Source organism: Talpa occidentalis, unplaced genomic scaffold, assembly GCF_014898055.3.
Source record: "Talpa occidentalis isolate TD23 unplaced genomic scaffold, MPIMG_talOcc4v2.1 talOcc4.5, whole genome shotgun sequence".
NCBI lineage: Eukaryota > Metazoa > Chordata > Mammalia > Eulipotyphla > Talpidae > Talpa > Talpa occidentalis.
In genome coordinates this window covers 82138848-82162706 of record NW_023604861.1, presented here as the reverse complement: position 1 = coordinate 82162706, position 23859 = coordinate 82138848, and the positions used below count along the sequence as shown (strand labels likewise).

Below are 23859 nucleotides of genomic sequence, written 5' to 3'. Positions count from 1 at the left end.
GTAAGTAATAAAGATAAATTTAAAATGCTTTTAATTAGAAACAATCTTTTATAAAAGTAATTTGAAAATCTGTTGTGAATATTGGGCTTTAATTTTAACATTTAAATATAATGTTACATTATTTAGAGACTATCCAAGCAGTTAACAACAAAAGATTGTTTTCCTGTTATAAATCAATCTTTGGCCTCCATTGATCTTAACACCCTTTTCCAATTAGCATTAGCTTTTAAGGGATAAATTTGCTGCTGTACTTAATTTTTAAATAAGTGTCTTGCTAGCTTGGTCATACTCTAGTAAACGTGTGCTGTGACTAAGGAATTTAGACCCTTTGGGCACGTCTGTGATATGATGCATTTTGTGTTAATATATTTTAATAAAAGGAAACATTAACAATTCAACCTAAAAAGCAGTTATTAAAGGTTATTTCCCAGGTAACGACCCTTTTGTTGTTGTTGCTGCTGTTGTTATAATAATAATGATAATAATGCTTTTTAGTTTTTTATGAAGCACTGTCTTGATTGCATTTGTTATTAATCATACATTTTAGGTTCTTTGAAAATACCATACTCAAGTTAATATTATTCATCACAAAAGAACTTCGATATTTTGAAAAGCATGCCATATTAGAGTAAAAGTAATAAAATGGTTGTAGTACTTTTTTAAGAAGTAATGTTGAATTTAGAAAACAACTTTTTTTAGTGTTTCTTGTTCTTTTATTACTGTTCATTCAAGAAGAGTAGTAAAAAAGAAACACTAGCTTTGGTTTGGTTTGATGAACAGACTAACAACAGAGGTGAGAAGGCGAGGCAACTAGAAAGCAAATACCAGTAGCGTTGATGATGAATTTTGGGAGTTTTCATTTGAAGAGTTATAGTTCATTGGTAGGAAAATAAAAATGCAAGTGAATGTAATCTTCTGTAGATGACATTTTTCTTTGTGAAAATGATTAGGAAAATCAGTTCTAATTTCTTGATTATTTCTTTTACTCTATCTTAGGATTTTGGTGATGCTTAAATTGTTTTTAAATATCTAAACTGGAGGGTCTTAATCTTTGGCCTCTTGAAAGGCTCTATAAATGTCTGTATGCAAAATTTGTGTTTGTTTTCATTTTGATGTGGGGATCTTTATGAGTTTTAGCCTACTTTCAGAGTAATCATAGTTCCATTAAAAGGATTAAAGAATCAGGTCTAGATATTTGTTGCAGCTTCCTTAGAGAATTAATTTCAGAAATAAATAAGAGTTCAGTATATCTCAAAGCTAACATTTCCTGAAACTAAGAAGAAAAAAATTTCCTAACATTTTGACAGGTTAAATAGCTATTTTATTAAATAGTTTGATATTGATTAAAGTAACTTTTCTGAAAACAAGGGAATTTCATTTGGATTGGAAAAAGATTGTTAAACAATGAGTTTCCAAATAAATGATATTCAAATTTTAGTGATTTCATGACTTTTAATAATAGAGTAATACTTTCTTTTGTTAAAGATATTGGTATAGTTTTAGTTTTCAGATTTGCTTATGGTCAATACATAAGTGATGTATATATTATTTTTTTCTGGGTAAGGTCTTTAAGTTTTGTAATTTTCACTTGAGGGTTATGCATAATGTCTAAACTTTAGAATCCAAGGAGTTGGCATTTCTAAATTTAAGATAACCATTTTCAGTTGGTAGCATCATTTCTTAATTGTTTAAAGGAGATAAGTTTGATAACTGTATGTTGAAAAGTTTTCATGATAGATACACTTTGTAGTGCTTCTACAACAATGCTGAATTTATAGAGTTGTGCAGTAGTTGGTGGTCTCTTAAAATATTTTGTATAAAAAATATAGTGCCTTCTTTTTTTAATTTATATAGTTGAAACTTCCCATTCTTGAGTAGGATAGTCTAGCACACTTGGTATAGAAATGAATCAGCTACCAAGTTAGATTCATGTGTACTTACAGATAATTTGATAAGTATTTTTACATATTGAGAAGTGACTTGTATTAGTTTTCCCTTTCACCACTTCTTCTCATTTCGACCCTAAACACTTAATGAATCACTCCTAAATTGATCAAAATATGCTGATGTTTAATATAAAATTATATTGCATGGCTTTCTGACTTGGGTTTTTGTTGTGAAAGTGCCTGTTTTGTTCATGTGTCCTGAGAGAACAAGCATTGTGACATACCTGGCTAAACTTAAAAGCAGATTGCCTGTGAAGCACAATTTGAGTCCAATTTTTTGAGGTATGGAGTTTTAGCTATCATGGCTGGGTTTTTTACTCAATCTCAAATAATAGGGCTCTGGTTATTTTGCAGAGTATCTCTGAAGAATGGACAGAATTGCCCTGGCTAACTACAAGCTACGGTTCACAGTGGATAAATGTTGGCGTGCTTTTTTACTTTCTGACTTTTTAAAATTTTACCTTTATATCTTGTAGTTTCCAATCAATCTTACATGGTTGTTATTTTAAAATTCAGTATAAAATCTTTTCTTATAAATTTTAAAGTGTGTGTCTATTTTTCGTCAGTGATTTAGCATTTCTGAGAATGTCAAGTTCTCAAACTTTATCCATAGCTCAAAAGGGGGGTATGAATTGATTTAAGGAAATAAAATAATTTAATTAATTTAGGAACTATAGAACTTTTTTATTCTTTTAGTTTCCAGTTTTCTGTTTTAATTGTTTAATGATTAGGTAGTATATGGTGTAAGACAGCAAATTAAAAATTGCATGGTTAAAGAAAGCCATTCATCTAATTTAAACCCTATAAGTGGTTAATTCATGTGAATAGCTGCTTTCACCATGTTTAATATTTGAAAGTTTGAAAAACTTTTTGAAGTGGGAGGCAGTTTGTACATATACATCTATATTTAGGAAGTTATTGATTTGCATGTTTATAAAATTAGCACATTTGCTAATACATGATAAATTTTAAAAGACTGAAAGGTGAATTTGCATTAAAGGTTCATTTTAATGAAGATGAAACATGAAAATGAGTTGTATATAAAATTCTCACTTGATGTTCAGAGAAGAGTTTGCAAACCTAAACTTCTGATTGTTTCTGATTTCAGAGATGCCCGAGTGGTAAAAGACATGGCAACAGGAAAGTCTAAGGGATATGGCTTTGTGTCCTTTTTCAACAAATGGGTGAGCTCAATAAAAAGTGCATATGCAGTGCTTTAAGAGTAAAGAATAAAAATACTTGTTTTAATTATTACTTTTCTTCTATTTGCCACTTGTTCATTTCTTTGGTAATTAACACCCTCACTGGAGAATACCTTCTTTCTCCTATTTGGATATTTATTCAACATTTATGTAGCACGTAATGCAGGAAGAGTACTGATAAAATTTTTTCAAAATAAAGACATTAGAGATGTTTAAATTATCAACCAAAGCTAGATAATGAAAATCACAGTTATGTGTTTAACTATCTATTTTATATTCTAACAGTAATTTAAAAGCAGCTAATAAAATTTCCAGTAGGCAGGGACTTTTTTTTTTTTTTAAGATTTGTTTTATTTATTTATTTATTTATGCATGCATGCATGCAAGCAAGCACTGGGTTCATTCAGAAGCACGGGAGGGTGAGAGAATTCACCAGAGCCAGAGCAGGGAGCAGAGCAGGCAGAAGGACCGAAGTACACTGCTGAGGGGAGCAGCGGGCGGCAGGAGAGGTCTGCGCGCCATGTGGGACCCTCCTCCGGTGGCTGGGGAGCAGCCGGGGATCGAACTGGTACTGCAGAGGCTGCGGGCAGCTTCGCAACCCAGCGCTCAACCACTGTGCCACCGGGGCGGCCCTAGGCAGGGACTTTTAAAATAATTAATGTATTTGAAAATGTTTCATCATTTCCTTCAATCAACAAATATTTATTGAACACCAGCTTATAAGAACTTGAAACTACTGGAGTTTGCAGCGAAAAGGGAAAGAGTACAGTTTGTCAAATGACAGGTGAGAAAAGGGTATATAAAGGAAAAGACTCATAATTTTTTTTCAAAGATTTATTTATTTATGCATACAAGAACTGGGGTACAGGCCAGAGGTGTGGGGGGGTAAGAGGATTCACCAGAGACAGTAGGGAACAGAACAGGTAGATTGAATGAAATACACTGCTGAGGGGAGCCGTGGGCGAGTCAGGAGAGGTCTGCTGCGCCATGTGGGTCTTCTCCCTGGCCAGGGATCAAACTTGTTCTTGCAGTGACTGCGGATGGCTTCATAGGTTGCGTCTTAACCCCTTGTGCTACCAGGGAGGCCCAAGACTCATAATTTAGTGTGACAGTTAGATAAAATATTTGGCATGTCCTTTGTATAATGTAATACTGTGCCATTGTTTTTAAAAAAGGAATAAGAAAACTCTGTGAGTACTGACTATAGGAAGATTTCCATGGTGTTTTATTGTTAGGTGAAGCCCCTCACTTGAGTAAAAAGGAAGGAAACGTATTTGCGCTGTGTGTCTGTGTCTGTGTCTTCTTTCCCCCTATAGGGATAAATGAGAAATTGGTTGCAGTGGTTCCTGTTTAGGGGTAGGTAAAGAGAGTTAGGCAGCTGAAGGAAAGATGGAAGCTTCTCTTCTATATTGTATTGTTTGATGTGTGAACCTTGTAAAAATACTTCAAATTCAAATAAATAATTTTAACTCTTTTAATGTGATAGCACAAGGTTCAGGATAATTAAATGTCAGGGAGGGTATTGCACGTCCAAAAATACAGAAGTAAATGATGGAAGAATTTTTTTTTAAGATTTATTTATGCACGCAAGAGCTGGGGTATAGGCCTGAGGTGTGAGAGGGGAGAGGCCGTGGTGGTCAGAGAACAGAGTGGGAAGCAGAGCAGGTGGATTGACTGAAATACACTGCTCAGGGGAGCAGTGGACCGACAGAAGAGGTCTGCTGCACCATGTGGGTTATTGGCTCCCTGGCCAAGGATTGAACGTGTGCTGCAAATAGCTTCCTAGTGCTGAGACTTAACCCCTTGTGCTACCAGGGAGGCCCCTAGTGGAAGAATTTATATTGGCACTAATCTTGAAGTATACAACAATGTTTCATTAACCTTTGGGTTTTCTTGTATTGCCTCCATGTTATGACTGTTGCTTACCAATGTAAGTACAGAGACACTGTACTTTCTATGCAAGAGTGTCTAAGAATGACCCATTCAGGTTTTTCATAGGGGCCTCCCTGATGGCATAGGGGTCAAGTCTCAGTGCTATCATGCTATCACCTTTGCAGCCTGAGTTTGATCCCTGCCAGGGAGCTGACCCATATATAATGTAGCAGAACTCTCCTTTCTCCTACTGCTTCCCTTAGCAATATATTTCAGTAAATAGGGTATTCTGCTCCCCACTTTGTCTCTGGTGAATCCTCTGGCCTATATATCCCAGTTCTATGCAAAAATAAATAAAATCTAAAAAAATTAATTGGGGCCTCCCTGGTGGCGCAAGGGGTTAAACCTCAGCACTATGAAGCTATCTGCAACTACTGTAGCACAAGTTCGATCCCTGGCCAGGGAGGTGACCCACATGGCACAGCAGACCTCTCCTGGCTAGCCCGCTGCTCCCCTCAACAGTGTATTTCAGTCATTCCGCCTGTTCTGCTCTCCGGTCTGTCTCTGGTGAATCCTCTAACCCCTCCTGCACCCTCCCCACCCCATACTCCAGTTCTTGTGTTCATAAATAAATCTTTTTGAAAAAATAAACTATAGGGCCTCCCTGGTGGTGATGCGAGGGGTTAAGCACTGTACTGTGAAGCAGTTCGCAGCCTCTACAGCACAAGTTCAATCCCTGGCTGGCCAGGGAGCAACCCACATGGTGAAGCAGACCTCTCCTGTCTCGCCCGCTGCTCCCCTCAGCAATGTATTTCAGTCAGTCTGCCTGTTTTATTCCATACTCTGTCTCTGGTGAATCCTCTCACCCCCTGCATCTCTGGCCTGTACCCCAATTCTTGTATGCATAAATAAATCTTTTTTTAAAAAAGGTGAAACTTGCTAGTTATCTTTTAAAAAAAAAATAAACTATAGAAGAATCCTTCTCTCTCTCTCCTTCTTAGTTTCTGGTAGTTGCCAATAATCTTTGTTATCCTTGGCTGGTAGCTGCTTCACTCCAGACTCTTCATCTTCACATGGCCCTCTTCCTTCTGTGTGTATCCACACTGGCTTCTGTTCTTCTTATAAGGACATCAGTGATAATGGAATTAGGGCCATCTTAATCCAGTATAACCTCATCTTTACTAATACATCTGCAATGAGCCTATTACCAAATCCTAATATTTTTGTGAGCTTAAGGGGTAGTTAGGACTTCATATCAATTTGAGGGGACACTTCAGTAGTAGTTTGATATCTTATGAAGGACAATATTTGTTTCCTTTTAAGAATATGCATTTTCTTTTTATGTGTCTCAGGAATTAGGTTTAAATCTGCCTGATCTTTTGTGCTCATGGTTGACATACAAAAACCAAAGCAGCATCCCATTTACTTCTCAGTGTACTCTAAACTGGCTTTTGTTTTTGCTTTTCACCCTTTTCAAGTTCATCTCTTGACCTATGCTTCCTTGGCTCTGTATACTTTTGTGGGCTTCTGGCGCGGGCTATGCTGTCTGACAAGGTCCGGGCATGGGGGAAATTTCTGAAAAGTCAGAAAGCTCCATAGCTGGCTCCTGCTATTTTCTTTTATTTGTTTGTAGCTGTTACTGAAACCATGGAAATTTTCTATAAGCTTCAAAATAACACAATGAATGTTGGCATTAGTGCCAGTAATGCACACTTCAGTAGTTTGAGAAAAGCACTTTCTAACATGAAATGGCTCCCAACAACTCTCCACGCCCCTCAATTTATAATTCTGATACTATGAGTAACACTGAGTTCTCTAGCAAGCCATGCTTGATAGAGCTCTTGGAATCGAGCCCGGCAAAAGTCCCCCCACAAGGGAAAGCCCCTGAGATGCCCCGGGAGACAAAGGGATCCGACAAAAACACACCACATGTTGTTCCCATGACACAGGGACCCCTGATTCTATATAGGAAATAGAAAGCTGCCTGTGATTTTACAATGCCCACTTAGCCTTGTTTTAGTTATCTAGCTTGACTGCTTGAATCACGCTGTGTGTAGCACCTGTTTCTATTTTCTGAATAACATACATCACCTAGGAAATTATGTAACCAAGTTAATGTAACCAATCAACCAAGTTAATCATATACTGGGAAAATTAAGAAAGGTCTGGGCACTGATTGATAATCAAAAATAAGTTCTGAAACAATGTAAAAGTGAAATCACATGATTGCATGATGTAATGATCACATAAAGAATTTGATGTATAAATAAAGGCCTGCTGAGACAAGAGTCTGTATAAGAGAGACTTGCACCAATATAAGAGGCAGTCTGTGTCTGCCTCACCCCACTTCCCCTCAGCCCCCCAAGTTTTCGCTGACGCCGTCCTCTCCTTTTGGGGACCCCTGACACGACATTCTGCTGGAGCAGGCCTCCAGCAGGCTTCATTTTTCATCACTGACTAATACTCCATCTTGTTCTCCTTTACTAGCAGTTTTTCCTTTATGCAGTTTTCAGATTTTGCTGTTTTTCAGGGCTCTGTCCCAGGATTCTTTACTCTTTAGTGTTCATGACTTGAATGTTATATTTCCAGTTCTTTTTACTACTTTGTCTTCATTTAGATGTCTTACAAACTTCTCATACTTAATGTGTGATAAATGGAAGTTTGTTTAGTCCTCAAACTTGTTCCTTTCCTTCTCTGGATTCTTATTTCATTAAATGCTAGTATCGTCCTCCCTACTACTCAAGAAAGACCTAAATGTTATCTTTGATTCCTCTTCTTTTACTTACAGTGCACCACCTGCCCCCCACTTCTTTCCACTGTTTTTTTAAATTATACCCATTGCCACTCCACCAGTCCTGGCCACCTTTTTTTTTTTTTTAAACTGGATATTGCTTTAGACTCATAAAGTGTCTTTTTACCTTTGTTATTCACCTGACTTGTAGTACTAACAATGGCCTTCTTAAAATATAAATCAGATCATGACAATCTCTTAAAATCTTACTTCCCTCTGGCATCCTACCCTCTTTGCTCATTAGATTCCATTGAAAATGGTGATCTTTCACGTGCTTCTTTCACATGCATAATAAACTCTTTCCTGCCTTAATATGCTTTGCAGTGCTTAATATACTCTACCAGGGCTTGCTTGGCCAGCTCCTATTCCTCTTAATTTCAGCTTGCATATCACTTCAGAGAAGCCTTCCCTAATTATGTGGTTTAAAGTAGACATCCTTGCCCACATTCTTTATCTCAGCCTTTTGCTTCTGTCATGGCATTTACCATAATTTGTAATTACCTGGTTTGTCCCCCTAAAGATTGTAAGCTGCATGGCAGCAGAGGCCATATCTGCTTCATTCATCATTGTATTCCTAGCCTTTAACCTATTGCCAAGAACATGATAGCTGTTTAGTATTTACTTGGATGAATGAGAAACCAATTAACAGTAACAAACTTGTTAGATTATGAAATGAGATTTTCATCTATAATAGTCTGAGTTCTTGCATAAACTTTATAGTAGCATCCTCATAAAGACTTTTAGACGTTATCCCCTTTTCAGGTTAATGGATTAACATTCTGAAAATCTGATATTGAAATATAAAGAGTTTGAAAGCACCATTTTATTTTAGGAAAACTTATATACCATGTATTTCATAAAGCATTTTCATTCAGAAAACATTTATGAAAGACAAACATGACTTTTATCTAACAGTTATTTAATATCAACTAATGGTGACTTTGTTGTTTCTAATGTTGTGCGGAACAGGATGCTGAAAACGCCATTCAACAGATGGGTGGCCAGTGGCTTGGTGGAAGACAAATCAGAACTAACTGGGCAACCCGAAAGCCTCCAGCTCCAAAGAGTACATATGAGTGTAGGTGTATTGGAGAAGAAAAGGAAATGTGGAATTTTGGAGAAAAATACACTAGATTTTAAATGTTAGAGCTGTTTCCGGAGACTTATTGCAGAAATAGATGAGAAGCAAATCAAGACTACTGTTCAAAAATGTACTTAGTTTTCATTTTTGTAATTCTAAATAATAAATGGTATTATCAATGTCAAGTCTCCTATTCAGTAGAGAACAATGAATAATTAGATATTCTTGGGGGAGGTTTAATTCTCAAATGCAATATATTTTATATAAGCATTTTGGTTAAGGTAAATATTATTATAATAGGGTAGTTAATGCTGCCTTTTTCTTTCTGAACATTTTATTTAATGAATTAAAATTATAAAACTCTACCTCCCCAGCAAACACCAAACAGCTATCTTACGATGAAGTTGTAAATCAGTCTAGTCCAAGCAACTGCACTGTGTACTGTGGAGGTGTCACTTCTGGTCTAACAGGTATGGGACCTTTACTTTTGTGGAATCTTAAGATTAGTTTTTAAGCTGAAAAGCATACGTGTAGGATTTTAGTGTTACAGTGTATTTTTATTTCTCATTTAACAGAACAACTAATGCGTCAGACTTTTTCACCATTTGGACAAATAATGGAAATTCGAGTCTTCCCAGATAAAGGATATTCATTTGTTCGGTAGGGGTGGTTTTTGTTGTTGTTTTTGGCAGGGGAGAGGAGGGCTAAGAAACTTCCACATAAAGTCTTTTTTTTTTTTTTTTTGAAGATTTATTATTTATTTATGCATACAAGAAGTGGGGTACAGGCCAGTGGTGCGAGGGGTGAGAGGAATCACCAGAAACAGAATTGGGAACAGAACAGGCAGACTGACTGAAATACACTGCTGAGGGGAGCAGTGAGCAAGTCAAGAGGTCTGCTTCACCACGTGGATAGCTCCCTAGCTGGGGATCGAACTTGTGTTGCAGTGGCTGCAAATTGCTTCATAGGTTGTGTCTTAACCCCTTGCGCCACCCCTTGCATCTTAACCCCATTAAGGGAGGCCCTTAAAGTCATTTTTGAACATGTAACTTAGTTGTTTTCTTAAAACTTCCCCTTGGTTATAAAGAAATAGAAATTTCTCTGACATTGAATATATTTACCATTTTTTTTTAATAGAATCCCTTCTAACACAAACCAGTAAAAATTCCTCTCTTGGGCCTCCCAGTGGTCTTAGCACTATGAAGCTATCCCTCAGCCACTGCAGTATGAGTTCGATACCCAGCCAGGGAGCTAACCCACATGGCACAGCAGACTTCTCCTGTCTCATCTGCTGCTCCCCTCAGCAATGTATTTCAGTCAATATGCCTCTTCTGCTCCCTATTCTGTGTCTGGTGAATCCTCTCACACCCCCTGCACGTCTGGCCTACATCCCGGCTCTTGTATGCATAAATAAATGTATCTTCAAAAAAAAAATCCTTTCTTAAAAGAAGTTTCTCCAAGGGCCACCCTGCTGGTGCAGGGGTCAAAGTCTCAGCACTATCAAGCTGCCACCAGCTACTGTGACATGAGTTCATTCCCCGGCCAGGGAGCTAATCCACGTGGCATAGCAGACCTCTTCTCACCCGTATTTCAGTAAATCCACCTGTTCTGTTCCTTACTCTGTCTCTGGTGAATCTTCTCACACACACACCCCACACACACACATACCTCTGTGGCCTACACCCCAGTTCTTGTATGCATAAATAAATCTTTAAAAAAAAGTTTCTTGGGCCTCCCTGGTGGCACAAGTGGTTAAGCACCACACTATGAAGCAGTGGTAGCCTGCAACACGAGTTCAATCCCCAGCCGGCCAGGGAGCACCCCACATGGAGAAGCAGACCTCTCCTGTCTCTCCCACTGCTCCCCTCAGCAGTGTACTTTGGTCAATCTGCCTGTTCTGTTCCCCACTCTGTCTCTGGTGAATCCACTCACCCCCCACATCTCTGGCCTGTACCCCAGCTCTTGTATACATAAATAAATAAAAAAAAAGTTTCTCCAGAACTATAAGACCTTGGAGAAAAGAAAAAGCCAAGGATATGCCATTTTATTGATTTATGTGGACTACCTATTTTACCTCAGCCTAAGCGTGATTTCTAAAAATAGATTTTATTCATAAGTATTTTAAGCAGTTTATGTTGGTGATTCTTAATATTGTTTTCAATAGGTTCAATTCTCATGAAAGTGCAGCACATGCGATTGTTTCTGTTAATGGAACTACCATTGAAGGTCATGTTGTGAAATGCTATTGGGGCAAAGAAACTCTTGATATGATAAATCCTGTGCAACAGGTGAGAAGGTTCTTGACTTTGCAAAGTAATTTCTGGGTTCATATTAAGGTTATTTTAAAATGAAATTGTTGATAATCCTTGTTAATAAGTCTCTAGCTAAAATGCTAGTATATAAGGGCTCTTCCTACATGTATTATAGTTCCAGAGTGGTGGTTCATGGAGTGCAGTGGTGACATGATGAATGTGACCGCCTCAATTGACTCATGCTCCCACAGTGGATTTTAAAATGCTCCGACAAACCTAACAGGGTATTAATTTTTTTTTTTAATACTTGGTAGATTTATTCATGCACTGTTTGGAGAACTCACAAGCATGCTTGATTCAATTGAAACAAAAATAAAACTATATTTAGAGTTTTGACATTCTATTCCAGATTTTGCTGCCTTTTTTCCAGGCAGCTTTAGTAATTCAAACTTGATTCCTTAAAGATTTCTATGAGGAAACTGTAAATGGGAGTAAGAAAATCCTAAACTAAGTTTCTGAAGTAAACTGAATGAATATAGGAATAAGTTGTCTTTATACCTTCCCTATGTAAAGGAAACAGTCGTATGGATAGTTTGCAGAACACTTAAACATTATACTGAGTTTAAATATTTCTTACTAGGGCATCATTACCTACTACTGCCTTACAAAGAATGTATGTGCCATTCAGAGAGCAGCACATAGAATTACAGCAGCATAACCTCACTTTTTTTTTTTTAGCAGTCACTTTCTAAACTTTCATTTATCCTTTCACTTTAATTATAATGGTGACTATATGTGTCATGGCTGTATTTTTGTGATATATTAGGACTATATATATGCAAAAAGTTTGAAATAATACCAAATTATCTGTTATAATTTTACTTAATAGCAGAATCAAATTGGATATCCACAAGCTTATGGCCAGTGGGGCCAGTGGTATGGAAATGCACAGCAAATTGGCCAATATATGCCTAATGGTTGGCAAGTACCTGCGTATGGAATGTATGGCCAGGCATGGAACCAGCAGGGATTTAAGTAAGTATATTTGCACTTTTCCTTTAATATTGACCTTTGAATATGGTTACAACTTGGAAAGAGATTTTAAGTAGTAGGCAGTATGGCCCTCTGTCTGAATCATAGCTTCAACCTCAAGCAATTAATTTAGAGTGGCTTTTGATTTACAGTTTTAAATAGTAACCTTTTTAAAAGTTTGCCTAGAAATGTTACCTTTAGTTTTAACCAGCGTAATAAGAATTTTGGTAATGGTTGATGATGAATCAACTAATGTAAAGTGAGAAAATAAGAACTTAATAAACTTTTTACATGACAAATGGTCACTTAATCCTGCTTGGATGCAGTTATTCTGATGCCTTATATACCGTGAATTACATAATTTTACTTAAATTTCTGGAAAACAGGCTGGAAATTAAAATACTTTTGCACTTTTTATGTAAAAATAATCTTGTGTGTTGAAAAAATGTTTACATAGGCCAATTTTTCAGTTTCTTCTTTGGGTAATGTAAATGTTAGTCCTTACTCAAAATGATTGAGTTTCTTTCAGTTAGTGACTTGGTCAGCGTGTGTATAACCCTGATGTACAACTTTCATTTCTGAGATGATAAGATGAGTGTTTCCTGAATTCAAAGAGGATAAATGTTTATAGGTTAAGGGTTTTCTTTTCTTCTTTTTCTTTTTTCTTTTGAAACATTATCTGTTTTCTTTCTTTTTATTTATGGGCCTCCCTAGTGGTCTAGGGGTTAAGTCTCAGTTCTAGCACCACTAAAGCCTTACTTCAATTCCCAGCCAGGGAGCTAACCCATGTATGGCACAGCAGACCTCTCCTGTCTTGCCTACTGCTCCCCTTAGCAGAGTATTTCAGTAAATCCGCCTGTTCTGCTCCTCACTCTATCTCTGGTGAATCCTCTTATGCCCCACATGTCTGGCCTGCACCCCAGTTCTTCTGTGCCGGGGGGATAACAAGATTCACTAGAGACAAAGTGGGGAGCAGAACAGGCGGTTTACTGAAATACTCTGCTAAGGGAAACAGCAGGCAAAACAAGCAAGGTCTGGTCTGCTGCACCTAACAGTATTTTCTTAGCTGTAATTAAACTAATAGAATTAAACTGCACAAATTCAACTTATAAATATGTGTGCTTTTAAGAGGAAAACCTTTGCCTTTGTGTACTGTGGCATAATATTTATTCTTAAATTTGGGCTTAAGAAAAAAGTGTGTTTCCCATGTATGTGTTGTTCTTGGCATTACATTTTCTTTTAATCACTAGGTTTTTCCCTCCTTTCTACTTCTTTCATATTCTCTTCCAGTCAGACACAGTCTTCTGCACCATGGATGGGACCAAATTATGGAGTACAGCCACCTCCGGGACAGAATGGCAGTATGTTGCCTAATCAGCCTGCAGGATATCGAGTGGCAGGGTATGAAACCCAGTGAAAAAGGACTCCAGAATCTAAAGCCAGTGGCTTGAGGCTACAGGGAGTGTAGTAAAGCAGTTGTTTACTTAAAGATTTATCAAATCAGTCAGTGCAAATGTCAGATACAATGTATTTATTTAAAAAGATTCATTTTTTAATCATGAAATTACTTATCATCCACATTGTTTTAAAAAGAAACAAGATGCTGGATGTCTGCCAATTTTTGCCTTCATTACCTTTTTTGATAAAGTTTCTCAGATCCTTGTTTCAAATATAAATGCAGGGATTGCTGCCACTTTTTTAAAATTAAGAGGCAGAAAATTGCACAATGTTGAACTTTTTTCCACTAAAGTAGTGTGCAGTTCTAGTTTGCATTCCTGATATGATTTAAAACATGTAATATAAAGATGTAAAAAAGAAAATGGAAAGAAAAACCAAAACTGTGCAGTTTTGAAGTTCTTCGTAATCTTCAGCTTGTGCACAATTTTGTTTTAGGTTTTTTGAAAAAGGCATTGTTTGAACTGTCCCATCTCCACTGTTTACCCTTTGGGATTTTTAAATATAAATTATTAGTTTACGTCATTTTTGTATCTACATTTTTTTCCACAAATTTGTCTTGCCTTATTAAAGTTCTGTAAAGTATACTTAAATGGAAAAAAAATGATGTTCACTTAGATTGAAAACTTTTCTCAGATGGATTGATATTTCATTCCTCTTGTGTTTTCTATGAGAAGGTGCCTCAAGAATTCCCTGTTAGATTTGTTTTAAGGGATTTTTATCTTCTGTGATAAACTTTGCAGTATACCAGGAAATATAAAAACAAAAAACTTGTTACTAAAGAAAATCTCTAAAATGTGATTAAGTTCTTATGAACCCATGTTAATGTCATGTGTCAACTTCTACATTTACATGTATTATTTCATTATGTAAAATGTTTTTGCAGTTTAATATTTTGCACAGTTAGCAAACTTTCTATGTCATTTCCTTCATAAAGGCATCATGCAGAGTTGACAGGAGATTTATAAGGTTTTAAGTTGTTTGCATGTGAATATCAAATACATACTTTGGTAGTCTTTGAATACAAAGTCATCTGCTCTTTGTTTTTCAAGAATTTTGAGACAAAGCTGTATGTAAGGAATATATTAATTTACCATTTTCTAGTCATATTTACTCAAAAAGAGTAAATCAACTTAATATGTACAAATGATAGCTGTGAAACTGTAGAATATCCTTATGTCAGGCCTTGGGGTTGCTGTGAACTCCAAAGTTAGCCTGAAGGACCAGCCGGGCAAAGCATTTTTTTAATGTTCAGAGGCCAAAAGATAAACAAAAAAAACCTTAAAATCCTACCTCTTTAAACAGCCTTCAAAGAGGAGAATCCTCAGTGCAATCATTATTTTGATTCTTCTGGTACCTGTTTCCTTGGAGTCCCCCAATTTTGTTATTTTGGGGTGACTCCGAACATTAAGAGGTTTAATCTTTGAGGGCATTGTTCTAGTTTTAAAATTTGTAGTACATTTCAGAGTCTCTTAGAAGAGAAAGATTGTGGGAGATTTTGTTTTATTTTCAGTATAGGTCACAAACGACTTCTTGACTCACAAAGGGGAAGGATCCCCATTATACATATTTGGATGGCTGGTTGTTTTTAAGAGCCTCAGAGAGCGCCTAGCATTTTATTTAGAAACTGAAAAGGCCTTTGAAATCTTAGAGCTTCTTGGCCTGTATCTTCCAGGTAGGAGCAAATGACTCTGAACTGGTCTCTAAGCCAATACTCTTGTAAACCAGAGCCCAGGAAGACAGCCCCTAAATGTATAATTCTCTGGAGCTCAATTCTATGCAGTTGTACTGATGTTTCATTAAGTCACTGTGTATTTTTAAATGTCGATACATTAAAAGTTGCTTTATGGAAGATAAGTAAATTTTTTAAAAACTTGGAAATTTCTTTTCCTTGTTAACTTTTATAAATCAGGGCATGCAACCAAAAGCAGCTAAAATGAAATACTCAAAAAATAAAATAAAAAGCCAGGAAAGTTATTTGTAGATTCTTCTGGTTTACGTTTTTACATTTAGGACCCTCATTTTTCACTTGCTACAAAATATTTTATTTCCTATACATCTGTGGACTGCAGGGTAAATTATTTGGACAAAAATAATTAAAGCAAAAGTATAGTTTTTCTTTCATTTTGACTATCTCAAGTAAAACTTTTTATTAGCCAGTGTATTTTCTCATTGCACAAATCTTAAAATGTACATTGACTGCTTTTTGAGAAGTGGTATTGTGCATGATGATAAAACTACTACTGAACAAATTCACATTTCAGGAACATTGCTAATTTTGGTTTAAATCTTACTCTTAGTGTTAAAAGAAATCTAAAGATTTTTCAATCTAAAAGTAATTTTGGTCTTAATATCAGGTAAGGAAATTAAGTTTTAAAGAATGGTTTCTCTGCAATATGCATTCAGATTTTATTTTAAAATACATCTGGTACTGTAAAGATCTTGAAGTGATTCACACTTAATGGGTCATTAATCCAGTATTCTTTGCCCTGACTATTTGGATATTAAAGTTCCTTTATGTTTTCTATAAACCTGTGGGATCTTTTTGCAGTGATTATTGTGTGTGAGATTTTTTTTTTCTTTTTCTTCTAGCCATTTTGCTGTATGATTCACATAGGTACTTGTTAGATTTTTTTAATCTTATTCCAGAAATTATAGTTACATTGGGTTACTGCTTAATAACACAAAAAATTGACATTCTGCAGATTTAAGTCACTAGGAAACCAGGCTTTTGTTTTCCTTGTTGGTGTTATCTGTTGAAGATTACAGTCACATTCTTTTTTTTCCTTCTGTTTTCTTTCTGTGCTTGCTCATTCTTCCTTTTGGATTTGTGTTAGAGTCCCATTACAGCTTAGGGCAGTTTATAAAGACAAGATTGCATACACAAAAAGAGTTAGGTTTAATAAATGCTGTAAGGTGCTCCTGAGGTTACAGTGGAGTTGAAAAAATAAAATGTGTTTATAGAAAATAAAAAGCAAACTCTTTCAATGAAAGAGTGATGATTTCTAAAAATAGTATGTGGTTTTTTTTTTTTGCCCACAAAGGATTATTTTCTTCTTTTCACTCACTGCATTTTTTACTATTGTATTTAGAACTTAAAAATTGTAACTTCAGAACAACTTTTTTTTTTTGAGTCTTAATAAAATTTGTGAATGTGTCTTAATTGAATAGGATTGTATTCTGTGACCTCTAATGTTGGAGGCTGGATTTATTCTGATAGCAATTCAACATAAAAAGTTAAAAAACAAACTTCTGACTCCATTACTAGACTAGGATGAGATGCTATACAGAAAATAGGGATTAGCACAAATTTACATAATGGATAAATGAGATCTTTAGCTCCTTAGCCTTGTTCTACTCGAACCCCAACATCTCCACTTATACACACGAGACAGTGTTTGGAGGATCCTTCTGTGGAAAAACTAAAATAATTCTCAAGAGAAAAGATACATGTTGACATTTGTGAGTCCCCATTACAAAACCAACCGAGCACTAAAACCCTCATGAGGAGTTTGCCATTCAATAAATTCTGCCTATGTACAAAAATCTTCCAAACAGGTTTTTTTAGTACTTCATTTTTAAGTAAGGGCAGCTGAAGATTACCAGAAATTGAGGAAATTTTTGGTTGTGAAGTGTAGATCTAAACGAAAGCAACTTTCAAGAAGCAGAAAACTTAACAAAAACTGTTATATCCTAAGATAAAGGAATAGTGTCTTCAAAAAATTATAACAAAATACTAATAAAATGTCAAAACATGAAATTAAAATACAAGTAAATTCAGTGAGAATTTGAAAGACAAGGAAATGTACCCAAACCAAAAGTGGAATGGAAAATATATAACTATGACTCATTTAATGAGCTTTCTTTTATAACCAATGGTAGTTCCAGGAAAAAAACATTGAAAAAATTGGGGAGTGGGTGGAATTTATTTGAAAATATTCCTGAGGAAATAAGTCTCGAGTGAAAGAGTGTTTTTGAATTAGCACAATAAAAATAAAAGATACCAAAAAAGGCAATACCACCATGAAATTTTAGGACATCAGACAAGGATATTCTGAAATATACCAAAAGGATTGAGGATAGTACTCAGCAGCATCATTGGAAGTGGAATTAATGGCGTATTGTCTTCAGACTTTTGAATTGTATATCCAACTGTGTATGGTCATGAGTGTCAGTAGAATAAAGGTATATTTAGACATGCAAGTTATCAAAAGATTTTCTTCCCTTTCACCCGTTCTCAGCTACTGGATACTCGCAATCAAAATAGAGAAAATCGAGAGAAAAATAGAGCATAGTGTATAGATACAGGAACCAACACAGGAGTGACATAAAAGCTTAACCGCTGTGAAACAACTTGGCATCCAATCCAGAATGGTGGTCAGGACTATTGTAGATAATTGTATATCTGGACATTTTACAGAACTGGGAGTGTGAGAAGATCTAAATGTTGGGAAAAAATCAGGCAAATGCAGAAGGGCAATGCAAAAGAAAAACATTAAGGAAATACTTCCCTTCTGAACTAACTGTATGCACTAAGAAAAGTTCCTGAATAAATAGCCTTAAGTTCATATATTCATAACTATTTTTACTGCTTTGGTTTTTCTCTGGCAGCTCCAATTCTATTTTAGATCTCTGTCATCTGTTTCTATCATTTAGACTTTTTTTTTGTTTGTCATTTCTAATCTCTGTTCCTTAATGTGCTTCCTGTGGTATCCAGTCTCACATTCCTTTCAGTGTTCATTTAGGAAATGCATTTGTTCTTCTTTCTGTATCCTAAGTTCTGTTTCTACTTCACTTAAGGTACATCTCATCCCTGGCTCTCTCGTTTTTCATAGCTGCATTTGCTGCATTCAATTTTTTTTTCAATTTCACATTGGAATGTTGGTATATTTTCAGCTGCTTTGTAGGAACGTTCTTCTTTGTCTTTTCCAGGGGGAAGCTAAGTGCATTTTGCTAGTCCCTCATATTTTTAATTAGAGTATCTTTGCACAGCTTCTGTGTTTATTCCTTTCTATTTATTCATATTTGAAACAATTGGATTTTCCTAGACCAAGTTCCAGTAGGAGGACGAAGCAGAAGGAACCCTGTCCAGCTTGCTCATCTCCTATCAGCTGCAATAAATTGTCTCTTTAAATCCTTTCTCTTGGGCTGAATCCTTTCTCTTGGGATGTCACCCGTTTAGAAGGGGTTTTGTGCCAGCTCCAAGTGCTCTCGATTACTTGCTCCTTTAAGGGAACTAGACCCTGCTTTTCTAGATGATCCCCTAACTTTCTGAAAGATGGTTGCTTCTGGATGCCCTATCACTTCATGCATCTTCCTTCATTGCCTCCCCCATTCCCCACCAGCACTCACTTTTTCAAGTCCTTACTGCGGGCTGCACTCAGAGTTGAGCTCTGTTCACAAAGTGATTAGTTGTTGATGATTCCTGAGATCTTCCTCACCAGTCTCCTCGCTCTATAATTCCACACTACAGTTTATTGGCCTCCCAAAAGTTTCTATGATGTGAAATTTGTTTTTGTATATTTTCTTCTTCAATGTGAAATTTATAAATTTTTGGTCTTCCCAATTTCACTTGTGGGAGGCAGGAGGCATCATTGGTCACGTTTCCCTTTACTCTCTGGTTTCCAGAAGTGAAATGATCCAGAACCAGGGTGCTAACATGTTTCTACTAGAATGAGATGCCCAAACGAATATTTTAAACATTTAATTCTGATCATGACATTCCCCTGCTTGAAAGCCTTTGTTTACTTCTCGTTACATGTGAATGTAATCTAAAATCTTTAATATGACCTGTAGTGCCTTCTAAAGCGCAATCTTATCCAACTTCACAGCAGTCCATTCCCCAGTGTCCTAAAAACCCTTCCATGCCACACTCATTTTTCTTAAATAAATAAATCATATCAGTCACTGTCCAGTCAGTAGAGGTGGAGATCAACACTGAAATTTGAAAAGGGAAATTATAATATAAACAGCTGTTAAGTAGTGAAAAGTAGTTTGCTACTAAAATTTGCAGGTGCAAAAAAAAAAATTGTAAACAGTAAACAATGAAGGAACTAAGGGTTGAAGAGATTCCACTTCTTTAAAGATTAGAGCTTGCTTATCAAAGGAATGGCAGGCTGGTGAAGAAATAAGCCACAGGGCATGGCCAGAGCTGATCCACAAAAGCTGCCTAGTTGCCAAAGAGCACAGATGGGCAGGATCTTGTCTACTGAAGTAGTCCAGGTGGGGAAACAGCTAGGGTTGCAAGATTTTGCAAATAAAAACAAGCCCCAATACTGCATGGATTATCTTCATACTAAAAATGATTTGTTTAACTGAAATTCAAATTTAACTTCAGTGTCTATTTTATCTTAATCCTACAGACCGATGTAGATTGTGCAGTCAAAGCTGCCATGGAAGCAGCTGCAGGAGGGGGAGGTCTCAAGAACCACTGAGGGAAGCACCACTGGGTCTTCCATACACTGATCCACTGGCTCCTGCCCACACTGAGTAAAAAGAAGCAAAACCTGTAAGGGAAGTGCCTTCCTGCCACTTGCACCTTACACTGTTCCACCAGTTCTACTGATAAAGCCTAACTGACAAAGGAGAAATGTTGCACAAAGCAAAGCAAAAGAAGGGTGGATTGGGGACTGAGAGACTCCCATCACAGGGCCTTGCCATCTGAACACCTTTTGTCTGCCAATCTCCACTTAAATGTCACTTCTTTTAACAGGCCTTCCTTTCTTTACCCAACAGTGTAAATAAATAGTTTTCTCAAATTCTCTTACACTTTTTCCTTTATAGCATTTGCCATAATTTTTATTTATATATTTGTATTATAGCTTTAAAACATGTGTTCCCACTAGTAGCTAGTGACCGTTTTCTTCAGTGCTGTATATATCTGATACATAGTAAATAATGGGTGCTTAATGTTTGTTGAATTAATTGGTAAATGAATTAAATTGTTATCTCCAACTATTGGTTTTGACCAAATGGCTTTATGTCATGTGCTAATAGTACTGCCAGCTAAATGAGTGGATATAAGGTAAGAGAGAAAACTGAAACAAAGGACCAAATGAGAGCCAATTTTTTTTTCCAATTCTTTATGCTATACTAAATAATTTGAAGGTTTTTTTAATCTGAAAGGCCCTACAAAACCATTGATTTAACTTGTATTTAGTTCTTTTAGGTGTTTGGCTTGAATAATCACGTGGATGGTGGGATTAGTTACTGGGGAAAAGGAGAAATTTTTGAGGGTATGGACAAAAGCTACTTGGAGGGCAAGAGATGAGAGATGAAGAGTTTCACCATTGAAAATATACGAGTACTTGGAGATGGGTGACATTCAAGTAGAAATATCCAGTAGGTAGTAATACAAAATTGAGGAGGGAGATTCAGACTGAATATAGAGATGGGAGTCACCCACATAAAGTGGCAAGCACCCAGGGAAACACTAGAGTGAACAGACAAAGGGCGAACATCATAGGTCCATTGGTGTTAAAGAGGGCAGAGAAGCTTGCAAAGGAGAATTGAGTTGCCTGACAGATGAGAAATACTGAGTGTCCTAACATCTTGAATCAAGGAGGAGAAAAAAAATCAAGTAAATAGAAATAGCCAAGAGGATTAAATATTGCAGAGAGGAAAAGTACAAGAAATGGTTTTTTTAAAAAAAGGCCACTGGATTTAGCAGTAATTGATAAATTTAAAATGAGCATTTTTTTAGTGAAATAGTGGGAACAGACAGTAGTGGTTTAAAGAATGGGAGGTGAGGATAGTTAGCTAATCCAGGTTCATTTGTCTGTGGAAGGAAGGGGGGGAGGGGCAGCGGTGAGAGGATTCACCAGAGACAGAGTGGGGAGCAGAACAGGCAGATTGACTGAAATACACTGCTGAGGGGAGCAGTGGGCGAGGCAGAAGAGGTCTGCTGCGCCATGTGGGTCAGCTCCCTGGCGGGGATCAAACTTATGTTGCAGTGGCTATCCATAGCTTGATAGCACTGAGACTTAACCCCTGTGCCAAGAAAGCAATTTTTAAAATTTCTATATGGTAAACAATAACTCACAAAAGTAAATGACTACCAAAAACAACCCCACCATTCATTTGGACACAAAATGAAAAACAAAAGCAAAAGCCATGAACTGCTTTTCATATAAAAAGTAAATTGGAGTTAAAGTGCATTTTTTTTTTTTTTGTGCATGTGTGTACTGTTTTTCTAGGATACTTAGAAATTGAGTGATGGGCTAAAAATGTGAATTGTAAAAATTGTATTTTATATATCAAATTTCACTTGTAAAAGGTTGCAACATTTTACATTCCAAATAATTTCAAAGGCACTATTTCCCCTATCTTAACCAAAGCTGATCAATAATGAACTTTCATTTTTGCCAATCTCATGCATGTAAATAATCTGTATTTCCCTGTTTGCAAGTAAAATTAATAATTTTCCGCAATAATTGGCTGTTTGTATTTTTTTTTTAATATTTATTTATTTATTTATACAAGGACTGGGTACAGTCAGAAGCGCGGGAGGGTAAGAGAATTCACCAGAGCCAGAGCGGGGAGCAGAGCAGGCAGAAGGACTGAGTACACTGCTGAGGGGAGCGGAGGGTGGCAGGAGAGGTCTGCGCGCCATGCGGGACTCTCCTCAGGTGGCCGGGGAGCAGCCGGGGATCAAACTGGCGCTGCAGAGGCCACGGGCAGCTTCGCAACCCAGCGCTCAACCGCTGCGCCACCGGGGAGGCCCTGTGTTTGTTTGTTTGTTTGTTTTTAAGATTTATTTATACAAGAACTAGGGTACAGGCCAGATGCGCGGGAGGGTGAGAAGATTCACCAGAGACAGAGCAGGGAACAGAACAGGGAGACTGATGAAATACACTGCTGAGGGGAGCAGGGGGCAAAACTGGAGAGGTCTGCTTCTCCATGTGGGACCCTCGCTCGCCAGCTGGGATGGAACCGGCGCTGCAGAGGCTGCGGACAGCTTCACAGCGCGGTGCTCTGTATTTCTTTTCTGTGATGTGATTTTATATACTTTGTACATTTCTTGATTAGACTGATGATTTAGTAGAGATCCTATTTGTAATTTGTATACTCACAAAACCTCTTGGATGAACTATCCTCAGGATTACCTCAAATTAAAATCAACTGGCAACTCAGAATCAAAAACTTACCAAAAACATGAGGAAGGGGCCTCCCCAGTGGCGCAGCGGTTGAGCGCCAGGCTGCGAAGCTGCCTGCAGCCTCTGCAGCGCCGGTTCAATCCCCGGCGATTGGGAGGGTCCCACATGGCGCGCAGACCTCTCCTGCTGCCCGCTGCTCCCCTCAGCAGTGTACTTGTCAGTCCGCCTGTTCTGCCCCCCACGCTGTCCCTGGTGAATCCTCTCACCCTCCTGCGCATCTGGCTTGTACCCCGGTTCTTGGATAAATCAATCAATCAATCAATCTTTAAAAAAAAAAAAATAAGGAAGCTTGACCTTGACCTTATCAGGGAGCTAACAAAAATAATAGTGGAATTTGGGTCAAAGACTTTAAACACAATAATCATATATTAAATATGTAATAACTATATTTCATGCCTTTAGAAATAAAAGATGCAACTAAAATATCAAGAAAGTAATGGTGATTATGCAGAATTTTAAAGAAACTAATTGAATTTCTAGAAATTAAAAATACAATGGCTAAAATTAAAAAGACTAAACAAAATTAGAGCTGAAGAAAGCTGCAAATTGGAATAAAGTACAAAGAGGAAAGGGTGTAGAAATCTAAAATACATTTAAAATGGAGTTCCACAAAGGAAAAAAAACAATTTGGGGTGGGCAGTATTGTAGACATAGTGGCTAAGGATTTTTCCAGAATTGTTGAAAGGTAGGAATTCCCTGATGCAACAGCCACAGTGAATCCCAAAAAGGATCAGTGAAATGAAGTCCATACTTACATGCATAATCATATTGCAAGTAATCAAAGACAGAGGAGATTATAAAAACAGCAGGAGAAATGAAAGACTGCTACAATAAGACAATTAGACTGAAAACAAAATATGTCTGTCAAAAGCAAAAAGATAGGTTAGCATTCAGAGGGATATCCTCAATGTACTGAGAAACAACCCATCTAAAATAATCATGTAAGAATGCAAATGAGGGGCCTCCCTGGTGGCACAAGGGGTTAAGCACAGCACTGTGAAGCTATCCACAGCCTCTGCAGCAGGAGTTCGATGCCACATGGCACAGCAGACCTCTCCTGTCTCACCCGTTGC

At 37.0% G+C, this 23859-nt stretch overlaps 1 protein-coding gene across 8 annotated transcripts in view; it reads left to right on the top strand.

The window, feature by feature from the left end:
* The window catches only part of TIA1 (TIA1 cytotoxic granule associated RNA binding protein), a 38772-nt gene extending 16717 nt beyond the window's left edge, over window positions 1-22055 (top strand). For 3 of the 8 annotated variants that reach the window (XM_037527561.2, XM_037527559.2, XM_037527563.2), the window contains 7 exons: window positions 3055-3130; window positions 8781-8889; window positions 9267-9362; window positions 9468-9552; window positions 11057-11180; window positions 12034-12179; window positions 13467-22055. In XM_037527561.2, the coding sequence (XP_037383458.1) occupies window positions 3055-3130; window positions 8781-8889; window positions 9267-9362; window positions 9468-9552; window positions 11057-11180; window positions 12034-12179; window positions 13467-13593 (763 nt within the window). In that variant the 3' untranslated portion in view covers window positions 13594-22055. The other 5 variants (XM_037527562.2, XM_037527560.2, XM_037527566.2 and 2 more) reach the window with 4 other exon arrangements.
* The last annotated feature ends 1804 nt before the right edge of the window (window positions 22056-23859 follow it).